Source organism: Chiloscyllium punctatum, chromosome 39 (genome assembly GCF_047496795.1).
Source record: "Chiloscyllium punctatum isolate Juve2018m chromosome 39, sChiPun1.3, whole genome shotgun sequence".
In the NCBI taxonomy this organism is placed as follows: Eukaryota; Metazoa; Chordata; class Chondrichthyes; order Orectolobiformes; family Hemiscylliidae; genus Chiloscyllium; species Chiloscyllium punctatum.
In genome coordinates, this window is record NC_092777.1 from 53,011,700 (window position 1) to 53,032,160 (window position 20,461).

General features: G+C 39.4%; 1 protein-coding gene across 3 annotated transcripts in view; it reads left to right on the forward strand.

The window, feature by feature from the left end:
- The window catches only part of cyth1b (cytohesin 1b), a 225,759-nt gene that overhangs the window by 96,379 nt on the left and 108,919 nt on the right, over window positions 1-20,461 (forward strand). The window contains exon 1 of one of the 3 annotated variants that reach the window (XM_072558715.1): window positions 15,417-15,547. The exons of the other annotated variants lie outside the window; for them this stretch is intronic. Within the exon in view, the coding sequence (XP_072414816.1) occupies window positions 15,520-15,547 (28 nt within the window). The 5' untranslated portion in view covers window positions 15,417-15,519. Of the gene's footprint in view, window positions 1-15,416; window positions 15,548-20,461 lie in introns of those variants that run through there. 3 annotated transcript variants of the gene reach the window in all.

Here is a 20,461-nt window from a genome sequence, read left to right on the forward strand (position 1 = left end):
TCTTCTTTGAAACCCTTCCATTCATGTACCCACCCAGATGCCTTTTAAATGCTTTAATTGTGCCAGCCTGCCCAACTTCATCTGGCAGCTTGTTCCCTACAAGCACCACCCTCTGCGTGAAAAAGTTGCCTCTTGGGTCCCTTTTAAATCTTTCCCCTCGCAACTTAAACCTATGTCATCTAGTTTTAGACACCCCTACTTTGGGGGGAAAAAGACTTGGTGAGTCACCCTATCCATGCTTGACATGATTTTATAAACTGTTATAAGGTCACCCCTCAGCCTCCAACAGTCCAGGGACAATAGCCTCAGCTTATTCAGCCTCTCTATAGCTCAAACAGTTCAACCCTGGCAATATTCTTGTAAATCTTTTCTGAATCATTTCAAACTTAACATTAATTCTGTAGTAGGGAGACCAAAATTGAATGCAGTGTTCTAAAAGTGGCCTAACCCAATGTCCTCTACCTGCTGTAACATGACATTGCAACTCCTATACACAATGCACTGACCTATAAGGGCAAGCGTACCAAATGCCATCTTCACTACTCTGTCTACCTGTGATTCCACTTTCAAAGAACTATGAACCTGTACGCAATATTGCTGTAGTGGTTGGAAATTGGCTAGATAGGTGGATCTCATAGAATGAGTTCCCTGATTAGGGCTGTCAACCAGGTCCAATCAGGGAATCTTGGCTGACAGACATAAATAGTGTCGAGGGTGTGGTGTTGGGAAAGCACAGCAGTTCAGACTGTATCCAAGGAGCAGGAAAATTGATGTTTTGGGCATAAGCCCTTCACCAGGAGTGAGGTGTGTGGGCCGGGGGGGATGAGAGATAAATGGGAGGGGGTGGAGCTGGGGGAAAACTAGCTGAGAATGGGATAGATAGATGAAGGTGGGGCAGAAAATGATGGGTAGGTGAGGAGGGTTGAGGAAGGGCGATGGATAGGTCAAGTGGCCGGTGCCAAGTTGGAAGGGTGGGACTGCAATAAGGTGGGTATAGGGGAATGAGGAATCCTAATTGATCCTGTGTGGTTGCAGGGTCCCAAGTGGAAGATGAGGCATTATTCCTCCTCTGGATGGTTAGGGTTTTGGTGATGGAGGAAGCCCAGGACCTGCATGCCCTTGGTGGGAGTGAGAGTGTTCAGCCACAGGGAGTTGGGGTTGGTTGGTGTGGGTGTCCCAGAGATGTTCTCTGAAATGATCTGCAAGTAGGCATCCTGTCTCCCCAGTGTAGAGGAGAGCACCATGTGCAACGGATAAAGTTGGTGACATTTGTGGAAGTAAATTTCTGCCAGATGTGGAAGATCCTTTGGGGACTTGGATGGAAGTGAGGGGCGAGGTGTGAGCACAGGGTTTGCACTTCTTGTGGTGGCAGGGGGGTGTGGGCTGGTAGAGGGTGTGGATCTGACAAGGGAGTTGCAGAGGGAATAGTCTCTCCGAAATGCTGATAGGGGTGAGGGAAGGATGTATAGCCCTGGTGGTGGGGTCTGTTTGTAGGTGACTGAAATGGTGGAGAATGATGCGATATATATAGAGATTGGTAGGGTGGAAGGTGACCAGGGGATTCTGTCCGTGTTGCATTGCGAGGGGTGAGGTTCAAAAGTGGAGGTACAGGAAATGGAGGAAATGCCCTGGAGGGCACCATCAACCAGGTGGGAAGGGTTGCAGTCTTAGAAGCAGGAAGCCATCTGGGATGTTCTATGGTGGAATTGGTCTTCCTGGAAACTTATGCAGTGGATGAATTGGGAATAAGGGTTGGTGTTTTTACAGGAGGCGGGTTGGGAGGAGTTGTACTCAAGGCAGCTGTGGGAGGTGGTGGGTTTGTAGTAGATGTGTGAGATTAGTCGGTTGCCGGAGATTGAGATGGAGAGGTCCAGAAAGGGGAGGGAGGTGTCTGAGATGGTCCAGGTGAACTTGAGGTCTGGGTGCAAGGTGTTCGTAAAGTTGATGAACTGTTCGATCTCCTCGTGGGCACAGCAAATCTTAAACACCCAATGCCTGGAGGAAGAACGCCTCATCTTCTACTTTGGGACACTGCAACCACACGGAATTTCGCCAGTTTCCCCCTTTCCCCTCCCCCCAACTTATTCCCAGACACAACCTTCCAACTCTGCATTGCCCTCTTCACCTGTCCATTGTCCTCCCTATCGATCCGCTTCACCCTCATCTCCTTTCTATCACTTTCTCACCATCTTCATCTACTCATCTTTTCAGCTACCTTCCCCCAGGCCCCTCACACTTATCTCTCAGCTCTCTTCCACCCTCTGGCACACAAGCCTCGTTTCTGATGAAGGACTTATGTCCGAAACGTTGATTCTCGTGCCCACAGATGCTGCCTGACCTGCTGTGCTTTTCCAGCACCGTACTCTTGACTCTGATCTCCAGCATCTGCATTCCCACTTTCTCCTGACAGATACAAACAGGAATGCCAAGAGTTCTGCTCACTCTAGGAGCTGGTTCTGTGCTATCTCCGTCAGTGTCATGTACTATATATATGTAAATAAAGGATGACTTGATGGGATACCAGCCTTCGTGGAGTTATTTCAGTCTCTTTGTTCAGCAACACTCCCAGGACCCTACCAGTAAGTGTATCACTTCTGATCAATCTTGATAATGGTTATTACATGCTAGAATGCCACTCATGATGGCCTTTGCCAAGCTTCTGCTACTCTTAGATTTTGTTTGTTCTTTGTAATACAGCTATATCTATAATTCTACTCAGCAGAAACTACTGTCATCCTGTACCCTACAAGCCAACATTCATTGGAATAATATCACCAATCCTCCGTTTTGCATAGAACAAAATGAGGACATACATTGATAAGACTGAACAATGAGTTGTTCCAAGGCAATATGGTAACTGAATGTTTTTACCTTCTGGTTAAAACAATGACTGCAGATGCTGGAAACCAGAGTTTAGGTTAGAGTGGTGCTGGAAAAGCATAGCAGTTCAAGCAGCATCCGAGGAGCAGTAAAATCCACGTTTTGGGCAAAAGCCCTTCATCAGGAATACAGACAGAGTGCCTGAAGGGTGGAAAGATAAATGAGAGGATGGTGGGGGTGGGGAGAAAGTAGCATAGAATACCTGGGAGTTGCAGTGGGAGAGGGACTCCCTGAGATTAACCAGAAACTCCCTGTTTTAACCAGAACACAATCATCCAATGCAAAGACTTTGATTCATTTGCCTTATATTTATTTGAACGCTGTAGGGATGAGCGTATGTTAATTTTATGCAATTTTATTTAATTTCACTCTGTTCAAAAGAATTTTCCAAAGTAAACCATCCTTTGTTTCTGGGCATTTTTTGGATTAACTGATATTAGCTGGCCTGTTTCTGGTTCTGTTTCCATTGCTGTGCTGTGCTATGCAAAATGTGCTAAAGTGCAGATGGGTACCGCAACAGTTTCCTCACCCAAACCCAAGTGCAAATTGTAAACCATGATAATGAAGTGAAAGGCGTTCTTTACTCAGCACGCTTAGCGTCAAACAGTTCTATGCCTTAAATCAATTGCTAGCACAGAATGAAGAGCATTTCTATCCGTGAGAGTTCATAGAGTTGCAGCACTTTAATGCATCTATGTTACAATATATTTTGCAATTCTGCAGAGACCCGATATGTTTACATTCTCTGTTCAAAAAGTACAAGGTGACACATTCATTTTCACAAGGAATGCTGTTTGATTAAGAAGTTAGGGAAGTTGTTTTGTGATTCAGGCCTCTCTTCCTGATGAAGGGCTTTTGTCCGAAACATTGATTTTCTTGCTCCACAGATGCTGCCTGACCTGCTGCGCTTGTCCAGCACCACACTAATCTAGACTCTGGTTTTAAGCATCTGCAGTCCTTGTTTTTACCAAGTTGTTCTGTGATGTGTACTCAGCGTAAGTTAATGGAGGATGCTTCAAAGAATTGAGAATAACCAACACTCTAGATTTCTGGATTGAACAGAGCATCTGATGTTTGAAGTTCTGCCAGTTTTAAATTAGTGGACTGACTTTAGCAGGGAGCATCATGTTTCCAAAGACTGGAAAATTCATATTTATTAAACCAAAACTTAACTTGCTTAAATATAAGATTTATTGCATCTGCTGTTGAGATTCCTTTATCTTTTCCAAGAAGCAAGGACAATATTCTTGGAAAACCTAAGAATGTTACTTGAAGTGCAACATTTGAGGTCCTTGGATTCATTAAGTGGAAGCACCAGACTGGTTTAAATGCAACATCCAAAACATTTATAAGTTCCTGGATAAAGTGCATGACACATACTGATCTTACATATCTAACAATAACTTACCAGCAAGAAGCACTATATATATATTTGTGTAAAAGAAAAAGCACAGGCCAAACTCTGAGAGATAAAAAGTTGTCTTGAAAATAAAGTTACTCGGCATCAAGAAGATTCTGAAAAAAAAAATTACCTGAAGGTTCGATGTGAAGGTCTGTGATCTCTATATGAAATAAATAAAAACGGGGTGGTACCTACCTTCTGAGCAAATAGTAATCTGCTGCCAACTAGTACCCATGAGATTCTCTCTCATTGGACAGTGGACTTCAACAATTCCTTCAATTAAAAATCCTCACTGTGTAATGATACTGCTGAGTTGCTTCCTTCTCTATCAAAGTCACAAAAGCCTTAAAACAGTTTTTGATGGGTGATGTGGGAGCTGATGACATCCCACCCAATGAGTTCAGCGATAGAGGGACTCTCATGGCCAGGCCACTCACAAGTCTTTTCTCCCTAATCTGGATTCTGAGCACAATGTATCAAGACTAAAATACCTCCGCAACTCCTCTCTCCAAATGGAAAGAGAGAGAGTACAATATGGAATGATACCTCTTTCAACTTCAGGAAAAATTCCAGCAAGCTTTTCCCTTACTTGGATTGTCACTCCTTGCATTGAATTTGTAGACCTGAATCTCTGGCTGGCTTGCAGGTGGGAAAACAGCAAATGTGAACTTATGCAGCATGTCACATTCAAGAAAGTCCCATGAAAAGAATAAGGACCTTAATTGGTGCACTTGATTTAACTAAAGCTTTTGGCACTAAACTGTAAAGGTCTTTCATATATAAGTATCGGTGTCTGGAAGGATGATGTGTCATTTGCTCATTTTGCAGTGGCATGATAGCCTTGCAGCAATATAGCCATGTTTTGTCTGGAACTCTTTCCCATCTTGTCACCAATGACATGCCAATATACAGTCAAAGATCTTGTTGGGCTGTACACATTCAATTCAAGATAGAGGGCAACTTCTTCAACAAACAAAGGCCCAGTGTTGGTACAAAGGTTAATCAAGAGCTACTGAGTCAATGAACTCATGTTTGCAGGCTACTACATTCTCATAGCACATACTCCAGTGAAAATTTTGTGTTTTTTTGTTGATTATTTCACCAGTCTGACAATATGTTTAAACACAGAGATCTTATATGAATCTTTTTCTGGCTATGTGCACAATGACCCAGAAGCTTTAAAACAGGGTAGCACGGTGGCTCAATGGTTAGCACTGCTGCCTCACAGCACCAGGGACACAGGTTCGATTCCAGCCTTGGGCAACTGTCTGTGTGGAGTATGCACATTCTCCCCGTGTCTGCGTGGGTTTCCTCCCACCGTTCAAAGATGTGCAGGTCAGGTGAGTTAGCCATGCTAAATTGCCTATAGTGTTAGGTGCATTAGTCAGAAGGAAGTGGGTCTAGTTGAGTTACTTCACTGTCTGAGATCTGCTTGCCCCATCAAATGTCAGGACAAATTCCCAAAATAGAGGTTCTTTGAACATGCGACATACTTGGATTGTATGTATAGTTGTCGGAACTCAGCTTTGCTGGGTTGGTCATATGGTTCACACAGAAGATTGTTAAATATTAAGCAATAGTGTACAGCCTGTGAATCTTGCGAATCTGCACCACGTGATGTCCCAAACTTGGATATAAAGATAACGGGAAAGCTGATTTACAAGTTGAATCTCAGGAACTGGTGGGGGAAGAAAGCAATCATAATGCCTTCCATTTTTTACAATACATTCAATTGGTGTGTTTTGTAACTATTTTATGTAGTTCTTTAATCCCACAATTAAACTGATGTTGTTTTCGCAGTATAAGGTGATATACATACAGTTTTACATAATGACTTGGTGTCTTTCCAAGTTCAAGTGCAGAGGGACAAAAGTTACAGCCACTTCCTGCAGTATGTAAGACATTGCTGGGTAAATAGTAAAACCAATTGATGAATTTGATGAATGGGCTGGCTTGATTTTAAGTGCAGGATGCTCAGAAAATAGGCAGGCTTTAATGTAGTCCAGGCATATGTACACTGCTTCACAATTACTGCCGAATAAGCCTCCAGTTTTTTTTCACCAGAATAAGCAGATGGGATGCAATTGGCTAGAATATCCATAAATTAAAATATTAAAATGGAATATTTTATTTCACTTTTTCTCATGATAATTGACAATAGCTACATAAAGTTTCTAATGTTATTCAGTGCAGGTAAAAAATAATGATGTCCAACATTGGAAATCTGAAATGCAAAAAAGAAAATGCTGGCTATACAAAGCTCAATCAAAATGAAGGGTCACTCATAAATATTAATATATTTTATATTTCTGAAGATGCTGACATGTAGATTTTTACACTTAATTTTTCACACTTTTCCCCATTTTTGGGAGGATGCACGTGCTTTCTTATTTATTCTCAAATTTTTCATAGTCTTTGTATCAGTAAGGACTCCTGCAATACTGCCCTCCATGAATCACCAGAATGTACCCAATGTAGACTTTCCCTCCAGTTTTTTGTTTATCATTGTGCTCTCTTTCACTCAGTACGACTAAACAGTGCCATACCTTAAATTGACTCACTGTTGTGGAAAAGGCACAAGACAATTCCACAGTATGAAGAGTCCTCTAGTACAGTTTGCCATTCCACAATAGTGTGCCTACGTTTCTTAAAACAAAAAAAAAGTTGAGTAGTTGCTTTTGAATATAGTTTGAGTTTTTATTGTTTTGTTTGGGGAGGAGATTCTCAATATAATGTATTTATTTTCACAATTCTGTATTGGTATTTGGTTCAAGCTGTTCAGTGTTAACTCATTCAGTCAGTTTAAAATAGCTAATAACACAACTTGCATTGAAGTGAGTGCACAATGAATTAGGGCAGACTTTTGAAAGCAAGTGCCAAATTGCTATCTCTGCCCATCTTGCATTACATTCCAAAATCAACTTATACCCCACATACAAAGGAATAGTAGTGATTATTAGTGCATTTACAAAGCAGTCATTCAAAGCATGCCAGCAGTAATCATGGTACAATCCAAACATTAGCAATCTTTATTTAGACTTAAAATTCTCTCTACCTGAATGTTACCAGGATCTATCTTCAGAGATAAGTCATCTTCATGCCAAACTTCCAAAACTTGATACAGCTGCCCATTTATTTCTCAGTTTTGTAACATCTCCGATTTCACAGACACACATTTTATTGTTGTGTAGTAGAGTTTGTGCTGAGATGCTGATATATGAGTATGGGCAGAAATTGTACTTGTTGAATGTGAATGCTGCTGTAAAAACACAATGGCTGTCTGAGGGGATGGAGTGTTTGGTGTGTGATTTCGCAATAAATGAAGAACATTTCCAATTTTTTCCCACTTAAATGTCAGATTTCCTGGCAGAATCCTTGCCCAAAATAATTCACCTTTAAAAGGTGATTCCATTTGTATCATGATGATAAATTTCTGATTTTTCCACCTGAGATGGCATGAGTACAGCATTTGGATTGGTGCTGGTGCAAAGCACAACCTCTCCATCCCTCTGTTCATAATGTGTACTGTGCACACTTATGATTGGATGAGACTTGGTACCAGAAGCTTCTGGTGAAAACAAATGGGATCTTCAATTTGTTTCATTTGCAGACAAATACTACCAAATTGCAAGTGGCAGGAGCTGTCAAGGTGACTTGGACACTCACTCTTATGTTTCAGACCTTTTTCAGCCCCTCAAAAATGACACGAGCAACATAATTCAATTTACAGGGCAAAGCTGTGTGAAGCAGGTGAATGATGCCTTGTTTACTAATGTAAGGAATTTGCTTTGCATTCCATGATAGCAGTGCAATTGTGTCAAGAGTAAGGAAAAAACCTAACCGGTGCAATGACTTTTTGTCCCTTGTAATTATTCCTGATAATCCTTCCTTTAGGACACCACCTCACAAACACTGGCTGTCGGTCATTGGGTCACATCTGCTACCCCTACCCTTATTCCCCACCCCCCATCCCTGCCCCCAGTTTCCATCAAGGCCAGGCAATTTTCTTTCTCATTCAAAGATCTAGAATTAATTTAGTTGGAAATGTTTTCTTTTCCAAAAATGCTTTCCACTTTGAGGAGATGTTGCAGGACTAGAAATCCTTATATGACCTATTAGCCCACTTTCAGAAAGCACCAAATTTCAGTCTTTGTTTCTGCCTGGAATCTACTGTTAAAATTGTAATCTGACTGCCCTAAAAGCTCCAACAAAGGCAGCATTTAACAGAGTTTCCAAAGTAAAATTTGCTGTGCACCCACCTACCCAGTCTACGTTTGAACTGGAAACCTCCAATTACAATGTTAAGTGTATCTTTTAAAATCTCTTTGTAGATCCTTCTTTTGTTCTTTGTTTGGGAGTGAAGTGAGTTTCTGAATGCACAACATTGTTATCACTGAGATTGGCTATTTCATCTCTGTGGAGAAAGTGAGGACTGCAGATGCTGGAGATCAGAGCTGAAAATGTGTTGCTGGAAAAGCTGAAGAAGGGCTGCTGCCCGAAACGTCGATTCTCCTGTTCCTTGAATGCTGCCTGACCTGCTGCGCTTTTCCAGCAGCACATTTTCAGCTATTTCATCTCTGTAACAGTGTTTGATTCCACCTCACCTCAACCTACTCAAAGCTGAATCGCTTGCTTCTGTTACTTTTGGATTTGACTGTTCCAATGGCCGGTCGCCCATGTTTTGTTCTTCATAAACTTAAACATTGTAAACTGCTGTCAGCATTTGCCCCTGCATGTCTTGACCTATCAAGACTCCAAGTAAACCGTGTTCTGTTTCAAAAATCAAATCCTTCTCAGAAGAACTCGGAGTAGGAATAGGCTATTCAGCTTCTTGAGCCTGCTCCACCCAATGACAGTGATCCTGGTTGACCTCATCTTGGCCTTACCTCTCTTTTTCTGCCTAATCCTCATAACATTTTAACTTGTTTCTCACAAAAAAATTTGAATACCTTCTATTTAAATTTATGTGGTGTCCCATCAATCACTGCATTCCGCACTATTGAATTCCATAGATTCACAACCCTTTGAAAGAAGCAGTTCCTCCTCATCTTAGTTTTAGATGTGCCAGCCTTCAGCCTAAAACTCTGTCCTCTTTTTCTAGATTGCCTCACAAGGGGACATATCTGCTCCATGATTACTTGGTTAATCCCCTTTAGCATCTTGTGTATCTTAATTAGCTTCCCTCTTATTCTGTTAAAATTTAACAAGCATAGGCCTAAATGGCTGTATAGTATCATAACTACCTATTTCTATAATCTCCTCGAAGCATACAACCTGACAATATTAGTACTCTTCAAACCTGGCCTTTTGAGAATCTCTCATTTTAATCACTTAGCAGCTGTGTGAAGGCCCGAAGGACTGGACTTGCCTTTCTGCCTTTCTTCCATCCTTTTTGACACTCTTTAAAACCTACAACTTTAGCCAAGCTTTTGGTCTTCGTATCTCTTCTGACCATCAAACTCGTTTGGTAATGTGCCAATGAAGTCCTTTGGGAAATTTAGTTATGTTGTACAGGCAGTCTCTGGATTGCAAATGGTTCCTTTTTGGAGACTATTTGCAAGTCTATTTGTACGTAAGTTGGAGCACATTGCGGGACAATATAAAGGAGCATTCGTAAGTAGAGGAAATATTATATGTCAGGTCTGTAAAATTACATCCCTTATGAGATTGTGTTCCTAAGTATATGTGTTTGAAAGTTGGATGTTCGTAAATCAAGGAGTGCCTGTAAATGTTACACACTGTTGTATGTGCGTAGAGAATTGCAGACTGTGTCCTTCCTTTTATTGGTATTTGTTTACGGTATATGCTATAATTTAATACCATCCTTGCACCCTAGATGTGGAATATGCAAGCTGCTTGGTTACATTGCTGTCAGTGTATGATTTTAAGTGATGCACTCATTTCGATGACAATCTTTCCAGGAAACATGCTGTCAGTCTGAAAAAGCCACTTAGAATTTCTAAAAGAAAAACAGGAAATTCTATGATTATATAGCAGTTGTAAAGAAAAATGGGTTGTTTTTAATTTATATGTATTTCATCAGAATTGATAAGGGAAATAAACAGTTCTTAGGTTTTTAATTGAAACAGTGTTGATGCTTTTATATGTTCATCTAACTGACAATGTTGAAATAATTAAAATTCAGAGGACCATTTTTAATTGTTTGGTATAATTTCGTACATATGAGCCGTGGCTTAGTTGTTTGCATTTTTGCCACTGACTCCTAAAGCCCCGGGTTCTGACCCTGCTTTCGGACTTGAACACAAAATCAAAGCTGACCTCTCCTGTGCAACTCTAAAGAATTACTGCAAACTCTGAGCCCCTTCTGTCTGTTCAGGTAGATTTAAATATATGCCATCTTTCTATTTTGAAGAGGGTTGTGGGAGTTATCCAATGTTATCCAATATTGTGTATTGTCCAATATTATCCCTCAATCAGGAGCATCAAAATGGATGATCTGGTCCTTTGCTCAGTGCTGTTAATGGGAGCTTGCAGAGCGCAGAATTCTGCCTTTCCTATATTACAGCATGGCTGCACTTAAAGGAAGTACTTCATTGGCAGTGAAACACTCAGTGGTTGTGCAAAGCACTGTTTAAACACCAGCCAACACAGGCAGTCGGTGGTTGAAAATTGAGTGACTGTGATCATCTCAGCTGATCCTTATGTGCAGCAAACTGGCCTGATGCAATTTTCAGGTGCGTTTTACAAATCAAATAACAATTCGTTCTGCTCAGTTATATTAGATGTAGATAGCCCAATTGGCTATTGATTCTGAGTGGGACAACTGCACAGAAACCTCTTCCATTAATAGAGTGCGACTGGCCTGTTCCCTGTGCTCAACACCTCTAAGGGTCTGCTGTCTCTTGTCATTGACAGGGATTGATTTTTCTACCTTCGCAGAATTACATGGCTCAGGTTTTTTGACATTTGACTCTGGCTCATACTATGACATTGCAGAGGAAGGCCATTTGGTCCTTTGTGTGTATGCCAGCTCTCTTAGCCTTATTACCTCACCTTTTCCCTACAAACATACAATTTTTCTTTTCAAATAATTATCTGATTAATTTTTGAAGGGCTTGTTTGAATCTACCTCCATGCTCTCAGGCAGGGAATTAACCATTTTCAGTGTAAAAATGGTTTTCTAATGCCACAATAAACTGAAACTAGTGTCTTTGGGTTTCTCCCTATCTCTTCTGTAAAGGCTCTTCGTTATTTTGAACATTTATATCAAATATTAGTGTTTGAGTTTCCTTCTCTAATGAGAATAGCCTCACATTTCCCAGTACAGATACATGTAACTGAAGCTCCTCTTCCCTGAAATTATTATCATGAATGTTTCTGTGCACTCTCATGGCTTCACATTTTCCTTAAAATGTGGTCTTTGAATTGTACATAACATTTCACTTGAGGCTGAACTAGAATTTTATAAAAGTTTGCCATAAACTCCTTGCTTGAGCAACTCATTGCTATTTATGAAGCCCAATACCCTGGTCTGTCTTATTAACCACCTAACTTGCCCTTTCACCTTCAACATTTCTGCCTCGGTTCATCTGTTACACCCTTTCAGAACTGAATTATTTTACTTCATATTGCTGCCTGTATTTTTCCAACCAAAGCAGATCATAGAATCCCTGCAGTGCAGAAAGAGGCCATTCGGCCCATTAAGCCATTAACTGCCCAGATCCTCCCCTTATCCTATCGTTTCACGCTTTTCTGTTTAATTTCATTTGCTGTGTGCCCAGCCATTCCATCAGCTCTCCTATGTCCTTTTGAAGTCCATCTCTATTTCTGAGTTTCATGTTATCTGAATTTTTAAAAACTTATGCCCTGCCTGCATGCTGAAATTGAGTTCATTCGTTTAGATCAAGTGAAGCAATGGTGTAAGTTTTGACTGCTGAGGAACACTTTTCTTCTTGCACCAATTTGAAAAACAATTGTTTCTTGTCACTTGCGCAATTTTACATCAATGCTTCCACTGCCCCTTTTTATTCCATGGCTTTGATTTTGCTGACAGGCCAATTATGTGGCACATGATTGTATGCTGTGTTGAAGTCTGTGGAGGAGCTCATGTGGTGTCCCTAACTTTGAACCAAGAGGCCCAGGTTCAAGTCCTACCTGGCTCAGAAGAGTGTTGTAACATGTCTGAACAAATTGCCCAGACAATATCTACACCATATAAATTTAAGGGGCTTTTGTGGTACAATGGTAGTATTCCGACCAGAAATTCCAGGTTCAAGTCCTACCTGCTCCAGGAGTCTGAATAGGTTGATTGGAAAACATCTAGACACGAGACTCTATCTCCATCTCTCTTTAGTGGGCTCTTGTGGTACAGTACCGATACTCCTACCTCAGGGTTACAAGACTCAGGTTCAAGTCCCACCTGTTTCAGAGGTATGTCATAATATGTCTGAACAGGTTGATTAAAATATCTAATATTATTTCTTGTTCCCTATTCTGTCAGTATTGTGTTTTCATCATCATTCAGCACTTTGCAAATGCACCAAAGTTCCTACAGGCATGATCACTTTATTAAAATAACTTTATTGTATTATAATATGCCAGTGAAAGAATTTAATTTTTAGAAAATATTTTATTAACCGAGCATTGCTTGCTGTTTGAGATTGTCTGAACTCTTTTAAATTGCAGCCTTTCAACTCAATCTGATGTAAGCTATTGTTCATTACTTAACTTGTGCCTTGTACGCTCAAAGTCAGAACATTTACAGAGTTGATTCAGCAGATAATTCTCTTGAAGCACAAGCTGAGTATTGCAGATAATGCAAGAAATCTGCAAAAATCAACATTGATAAGGGAAAAACTGCAAATATTCGAATGCTATCTAAGCAGAGCACTGAGGGCTAGCGTCAGGTATATATGGAGTTTTGATGAGAGATCAGTTGAATTTTCTTATTTTGTGCTCAGTTATCAAAAGTTTTCATTCTTTTATGACTTAGCAAAAATTATTTCGGGTTACATGACAATATGCTGAAATTCCTCTTGGAGAATAAAGGTTAGTTATTGAGTGGTAGGTGGAGAAAATAAAGCGTCGTGGTTTGATGTACTACAAAAAGAGTTGTCATACAATGGAATCAGCTGTTTTCCACCCTGTTCCATGAATCGATGGGCTGAAACTTGGCTTGAAGACACATTAAGATGAGGTACAATTTTCTAGAGCTGTAGAGAGCAATTGCAAAGTTTTCAATCCAAACTCTTACACTGGGGGATGAAACTATGCTTTTAGTGAAAATCAGAGTGTCTGTTTTCCCAGCCCCACAGGTACTGCATTAAAAGAAATTGCAAGAAACATGCAATGTGTAGAAGGGCAGATTGTGGTTTGAAAATTAGTTTGAAAACTGTGCTTGATTTACTTGGGCAGTGGATTGGATGTTTGATGTATAGCACTGGAGTTTTTGGAGGTGGAGACCTTGTTGAGACCATTGGAGCAGTCAAATTTCATGGAGATGTGTTAGAGTTAATCAAAATTGAGGGTGGGAGAGGTGTAGGTAGATTATGTTCCAGAGATGAAAATAATTTGGAATGAAGGAATGGGTGTGGTGTAGAAGGTTCAGTGTGAATCAAAGAGGGCAAGGACATTTAAACAAAGAACTATAAATGTTCATCGTTCTGCAGCTTAGAAAAACAACTTTATGTAGTGCCTTCTAATGCAACAAAATGTCCCAAGGCACAGTTTAGGAGCGTTATCGAAAAGCTTGATCAAAAAGGTAGATTTTGAGGGGGGAGTAAAGAAGAAACTGAAGTTGGGAGGCTGAGCTGTATTGTGTAGAGAAGGCCTAAACAATTAAGTGGAGCAAGTAAATTTGAGACATACAAGAGGCCAAGATTAATGGAGTAGAGATATCATGGAGGGATGTGGTACTAGAAGCAATCATGAAGATGAAGGAGGGAGCAAGACGGTGAGAGGTTTGAAGTCAAGTTGAAAGTTCTCAAAACCAGATGTTGTTTCACCATATTCCAAGTTAGATCAATAAGCACAGGGGTGACAGAAATTGCGCTTGCTGTGAATTAAGACATGGGTAGTGGAGTTTTGAATGATCTTGAGTTTATGGGGGAATGGGGAGATCAGTCAGGAGTGCATTAGTATCATCAAACTGAGAGGTAAGAAAGGCAGGTGACCTGAGATGGGTAAAGGTAGGTGGTATTGTACAGATGGAAATTGGGGTTCTTAGTGGGGGTGTGAATGTGGATTTGGAAGCTTATCTCGAATCTAGAGTCACAGAAATTTACAGAACAAGGTTTTAAATAATGTATGTTGGAGAAGTGAATTGCAGTTTTGGATGCAGTTTAAAATCAGCATTTGCTTACAAAGGGAAGGTAAAACAAAAAAAAAGGATTTCAAGCTATTTCCTTGCATTTCCATGAAATAAAATGTGTTTGCAGTCTCTGAATCATCGGACCCTGAGGAAGATAGGGTCTCCTGAAAGGATGTACTGGGATAGGCTAGAATTAGGAAAGAAAATTCATTCAAGACTTGAAAGATTTTCTTTCTCTGAGGGTTGTGTTTTGTGGAATTCTATTCCTCAGAGTAGTGAAAGCATGATTATCTAACATTTTTAAGGCTGAGTTAGATAAATTTTTGACTGACCTTAAGGAAGTATAAAGGTTAAGGTAAGACAAGAGAGGCTACAATCAAATCAGCCATGTCAAATCGAGTAGGCTTGAGAGGTCAAATGGCCTATTCATGCTCCAAATTCCTATGTCCGTATGTTAATAAAAGCACCCTCAAATATATCAGTTATATGCTGTTACTAGGACCTGCTGTAACTTGTGTTTGCACGTTGGTGTGTCTGTGTTATTTTGAAACGCGTCTTGAATTGTCTTTTTGCAAGTACGTGTATGAGCCTGGGAATGCCAAGCTCATTGAGTCATTTCTTAGTTAAACATACAGGAAGGTCGCCAGCTCAGCTGCATAAGGAGGGTGTGCCTTTCTCAAGAGTGCTGGCTGCAAATAAAGTTTGCTGCCTCCATATATAGCTATCTAACTGACAGTCAATTGGTGTTTTGATGTTGTTACGCAGTAGACTTAAAATACACGAAGTAATATAGATGTTCAGGATTGGCCCATGAAATGTAGGTACTGGTAAGCCCCACCTGCTATTAACTATTTGAGCTGTGCTAAGAATTTTTAGATCTCTTTTCACCAGCTTAGGTTTCAGCTTTGTCTCCTTCATTGAAATATTCCTCATTTACACATTATTCGGAGCCATAGATTCTGGAACGATGGTGCTGAATACTGAAAGTGGTGTTGGTAAGTTTAAATATATTCCAGGAAATCCTTTTCCTTTTTAGATAATCACATCGGTGACTATTAAGATGCCTGTTTAGTCTTCGTATTAGTACATACATTTGCTTATGTCTGTAATTTTGGTAACAATATAAAATACGTGAATAAAATTATGGATATATAAATGATCGTTTTAATTATTACCATAATTATAACTTTTGTAGGCTTACAAAATGAAAAATAATCTTTGTTTTAGGAGGGATGGGGGAGTTGTGGGAGAAGAGGTTAAATCTTGCACTAAATCAAGAGTTAACCTTACTTTTTCCAAGTTCTAAAATAAGTAAGGTCTGCAGATGCTGGAGATCAGAGTCAAAGAATATGGTGCTGGAAAAGCCCAGCTGGCCAGGCAGCATCTGAGGAGCAGGAGAATTGACTTGAATGAGCTGATTACTGATGAAGGCTTATGCTTGAAAACTTCATTCTCCTGCTCCTCAGATGCTGGTTAACTGGCTGTGCTTTTCCAGCACTACACTCTTTAACTTTATAACTTGCCAAGAATGGAGTTACACCTTACTTTAAATAATGAACATCATTGTTTTTGAACTAATTACTAGAACATTTAATGGGTGAAGCAAGCTTTTAGATCCAAGTTATCATCAGTAACAACTGAAGTTGCAGTTTCTCTTTGGTATAAGTCTTCCTTAATTTCTTAAAAAGAAAGTTAAATCATTGATTTGTGAGCATTACATTTGTGACGCATTAACGTTTTATCTGAGAGTTCTGTAAGAACCATATTGTGAAGGGCACAATAGAGGCTGTGTTTCAACTTGTTTGAGACAGACATCACAGTATGTCAGACTATTACATTTTACATCTGTTGTATATGGGATGTATTAATAACTTTAATTGGTATGAATAGTTGGCTGTACTGAAAAAAATTAGGATGCTTATAGAGAAATTATTTGTCAATGTTGAAATGGGTTACCTGGCCTTGATGGTAACTCTTTTAAGCATTTATGTTCAGAAAGCACAGAGCAATCAAGGGATTTTGTTTGGATGGCCAACATCATCAAGTTGAAAGGTTTAATTCTACTTTAGCATGTTGTTTTAAAAGCAAGTTTTGGAAGCTAAATAATCATTGGATGGCTTTAAAACATTTTTACTAGGTAATTTGTAACACAACATGCTCCTCTTTATAGTTTTATAACTAAGAATTGCATATCTCTTCATTCTGAGGATCCTTTGCTTTCATGTGGTGTGGTATGTGGGAATTTTAATGTGGTTTCTGCTTTCCTAGAATGGCATATTAGTTCATTAAGTGTGAACTCCACTAATTCTGCCTTTTTCATGGTTTTGGGCAAGTTTTAGTTTTTTTTCTGCTATTGCAGCTGATGTTCCATTGTGTCTGATGTATTGTATTGTATTGAGTTGATTTAATTTGGAAAGCACTGTCAAAAAGTCATCATAACCATGCCTTTGAGTTCCTTTCCTGACCTCTAGTACCTTACCACATTGTTATGTACCTTGAAAAGCCTCATCTATCACAACAGCTTAAGTCATTCATCCTATTTGCCTCTCAAACCTCTTCCCAACCTTTTGCCTCTACATTCCTAGTTTGTACGATATATTTGGATAATTTGGGTTTGTCAATTTTCATCTGTTTGCAGTCCCATGGAGTGCCTTGAATCATTTCACTACATTAAATACAATTCTTACGTGCAACTTAGTTTTCAGCCTAATAAATGCTATATTAATTACTTAATCATTGTTCCAGTGCAGTGACAGGGACAAAAAATTTGAACGTAGTATGTATATTTATTATAGAGTATACAGCACGGACACAGGCCATTCAGCCCAACCCATCCATGCTAACCAGGTTTCCTAAACTGAAGTTATTCCATTTGCCCACGTTTGGCCCAGATCCATCTAGACCTTTCCTATCCGTGTACCTGTTCGAATGTCTTTTAAATGTTGCAATTGTACTACATCCATTACTTCCTCTGGCAGCTCATTCCACACACGCACAACCTTCTGTGTGATAAGGTCGCCCCTCTGGTCCCTTTTAAATCTTTCCCCTCTCACCTTAAACCTATGCTTGCAAGTTTTAGATTCCCCTAACCTGGGGAAAGACTTGGCTTTTCACCTTATCTATGACCTTCGTGATTGTCTAAACCTCTATAAGGTTATCCCTCAGCCTCCTGCTCTGCAGGAAAAAAAAGTCCCAGCCTACCAGGCCTCTCCTTATAACTCATGCCTTCCAGTCTCTAACATCCTTGTAACTCTTTTTATTGTGCCCTTTCCACTTTAATAATATCCTCCCTATAGCAGGGTGACCAGAATTGAAATTGTGTGGTAATAAAACTCATCTATCCACACAATCAATGTCAAAATCTCTTCAAAATGTTGAGTGAATTTGAAAATGCTTCTAATGTAATCTGAGTTGACCTTTCATCAGCTTTGGAGAATGCAATTCATTATTGTGGAGATTGTGTGGTTAATAAGAGAACAAGGACCATTGGTTTAGTTTGTATATTTTGGTGTGAGCTGCTGTGAACTTTATGGATTCTTTAATGTTTTGATTAATTGTCCTTTATTTATGTTGCATACATTAAGTGGCACTGTGGAGCTGATGATCTTGCAGGTCTTTTAATTTATATTGCTCCAATGCTGAGAGGCATTAATTCATAACTGACAAGCCACAACTAGACTTGCATGCATTTCATTCAATAAATATTATATATATTTATCTATTTCTTTTAGTTCAAGTTATATAATGATATTCACTAAATATTTAATTAATTCCTAATCATTTTTGATCCAAGGTCATTTGAAATTATATTGTTTTAGTACTGTCTTAGAGGCTATATACTTGGTCTTTAAAATGTTGCAGGTGAAAGGCAGTGTGGTGGAAACCTTCAGATAGGAAATGGCTGAAATATTGGAAATTTACTAGTGATAATGCAATTGGTTTAGCCATTGCATTTAACATGTACCATTGACAACAAAATGGATTACCTTTGGGGATGTGGTCAGATGTGTACATCATTTGCAAATTTTACCCTCAGGACAGTATATCAGTGCATTAGGATGCAGCATTTCATTTTTTTTGCCCGAGAGATCTAGGGCCAGGAATTAGCTGCTGCTTTATTTCCTAATGATCCTTGACACTGCTGTTTCAGCTGTATCTTATGCTGACATTTCACTCTGGAGAACAGACTCTATGCTACAAGTGGGAATTCAGTGCCTTATAGTGTATCAGCTGCAGTGGTCTTACATTGGAAGTCTCTTTACTGGCAAGCTGCCTGGGGATACCCAGCAACTTACTGATATAGTATAAGTGAGGCCTGAGGACTAATATCAGGTGAGCCTTGGACTGCAGCAAATTTCTTTCTCACGGTTCCCTGCCTCCATGAGGAAAAACACATATCCGTGAATTAACAGCTGAGGCCAAGGGCTTTGAGGCAGTAAGAACTTTAGTATGCAATTTCCTCTTGGAATATTAGTCTGTTTCGTAGTTGGAGTGAATAAAATCAGAGCTTCTGTAGATGACTGTACAAATGCTTACTTAAACCGGAGGGAATGCTAAATGTCTGTTACTGTAAAGAAAATAATAAAATAAGTGATTACCCCTCAAAAATAGTCACTCTTTCCCTCTTATAAATTAAATTGTACACCATTTAACTGAAAATGAGGTGTAGGAAAATATGAAATGTATAGATATTAAAATTATCTTTATTGAGATTAAGGAACATGCAACTCTTTTTCTCCTTTTCATGTTTCAAAGCACTTGAAAAAAGCTTTTTCTTCCCAGCTCTAAAGCAGAGCAGCAATTCATTGTTAAACCAAATTCATGCCCTGATTAAAGGATTAAAGGATTGGACATTCTGGAGGCAGGAAGCGTGTTTCCGCTGATGGGTGAGTCCCAAACCAGAGGACACAGTTTAAAAAAAGGGGTGGGCCATTTCGAACAGAGGTGAGGAGAAACTTCTTCACCCAGAGAGTGGTGGATGTATGGAATGCTCTGCCCCACAAAGCAGTGGAGGCCAAGTCTCTGGATACTTTCAAGAAAGAGTTAGGTAGAGCTCTTAAGGGTAGTGGAATCAAGGGTTATGGGGATAAGGCAGGAACAGAATACTGATTGAGGATGATCAACCATGATCATAATGAATGATGGTGTTGGCTTGAAGGGCAGAATGGCCTGCTCCTGCACCTATTCTCTATTGTCTATTTTTGTTTTGCCAAAGATTACGATTAGAGTTAGTAATTGTGTGGTTACTTTTGCAGTGCTCTGTTACACAATGGTGACCAGTTGAGGATATAACTTGAGCATTCTTGTAAAGCATATTTTTTGGCGAAAGGTTTGCTGTATACTATTTTGCTGTCAGTTTTTCAAATTGAGGACTTAACTATGATTTGAAACCAATAACCCCTCACATAAGAACGTATTGTAAGTTTTATCAGAATCTGAATTTTAAATTGATTATTCATTCTTCAAAGGTTTAATTTTCTATTACTACTTGGCATACTACTTTACTACTACTTACTACTTTTCTACTATTATCTCTGTGCATATCTTTAATATGTACTCTCTGTTTTATACACTCCTATTCCAATCTATTGCTTTCTCTTTAATTCTTCTGTTGTTCAAATTGTTTGAAACTTAGCCAATGTATTTAATTTTCTCTTGTAAGTAGTGTCTATAAAAACATTGAGTTAGTAATGCAATAGCCAGTTCATGAATTACATTCTTTACATTACTTAATGGTTTATTTTCTTTTTACTGGAATATTTTAAATATGTGCATTATTGAATCCAATCACAATATTAGCTAACAAGAGTAAATATTATAGATCAAGTAAGGGCATCTTACTTCAAGTGCTGCGTCACTCTGTGAACCATGTTTCCATAACTTTTAAACACTACTTTGAGCAGAGTATA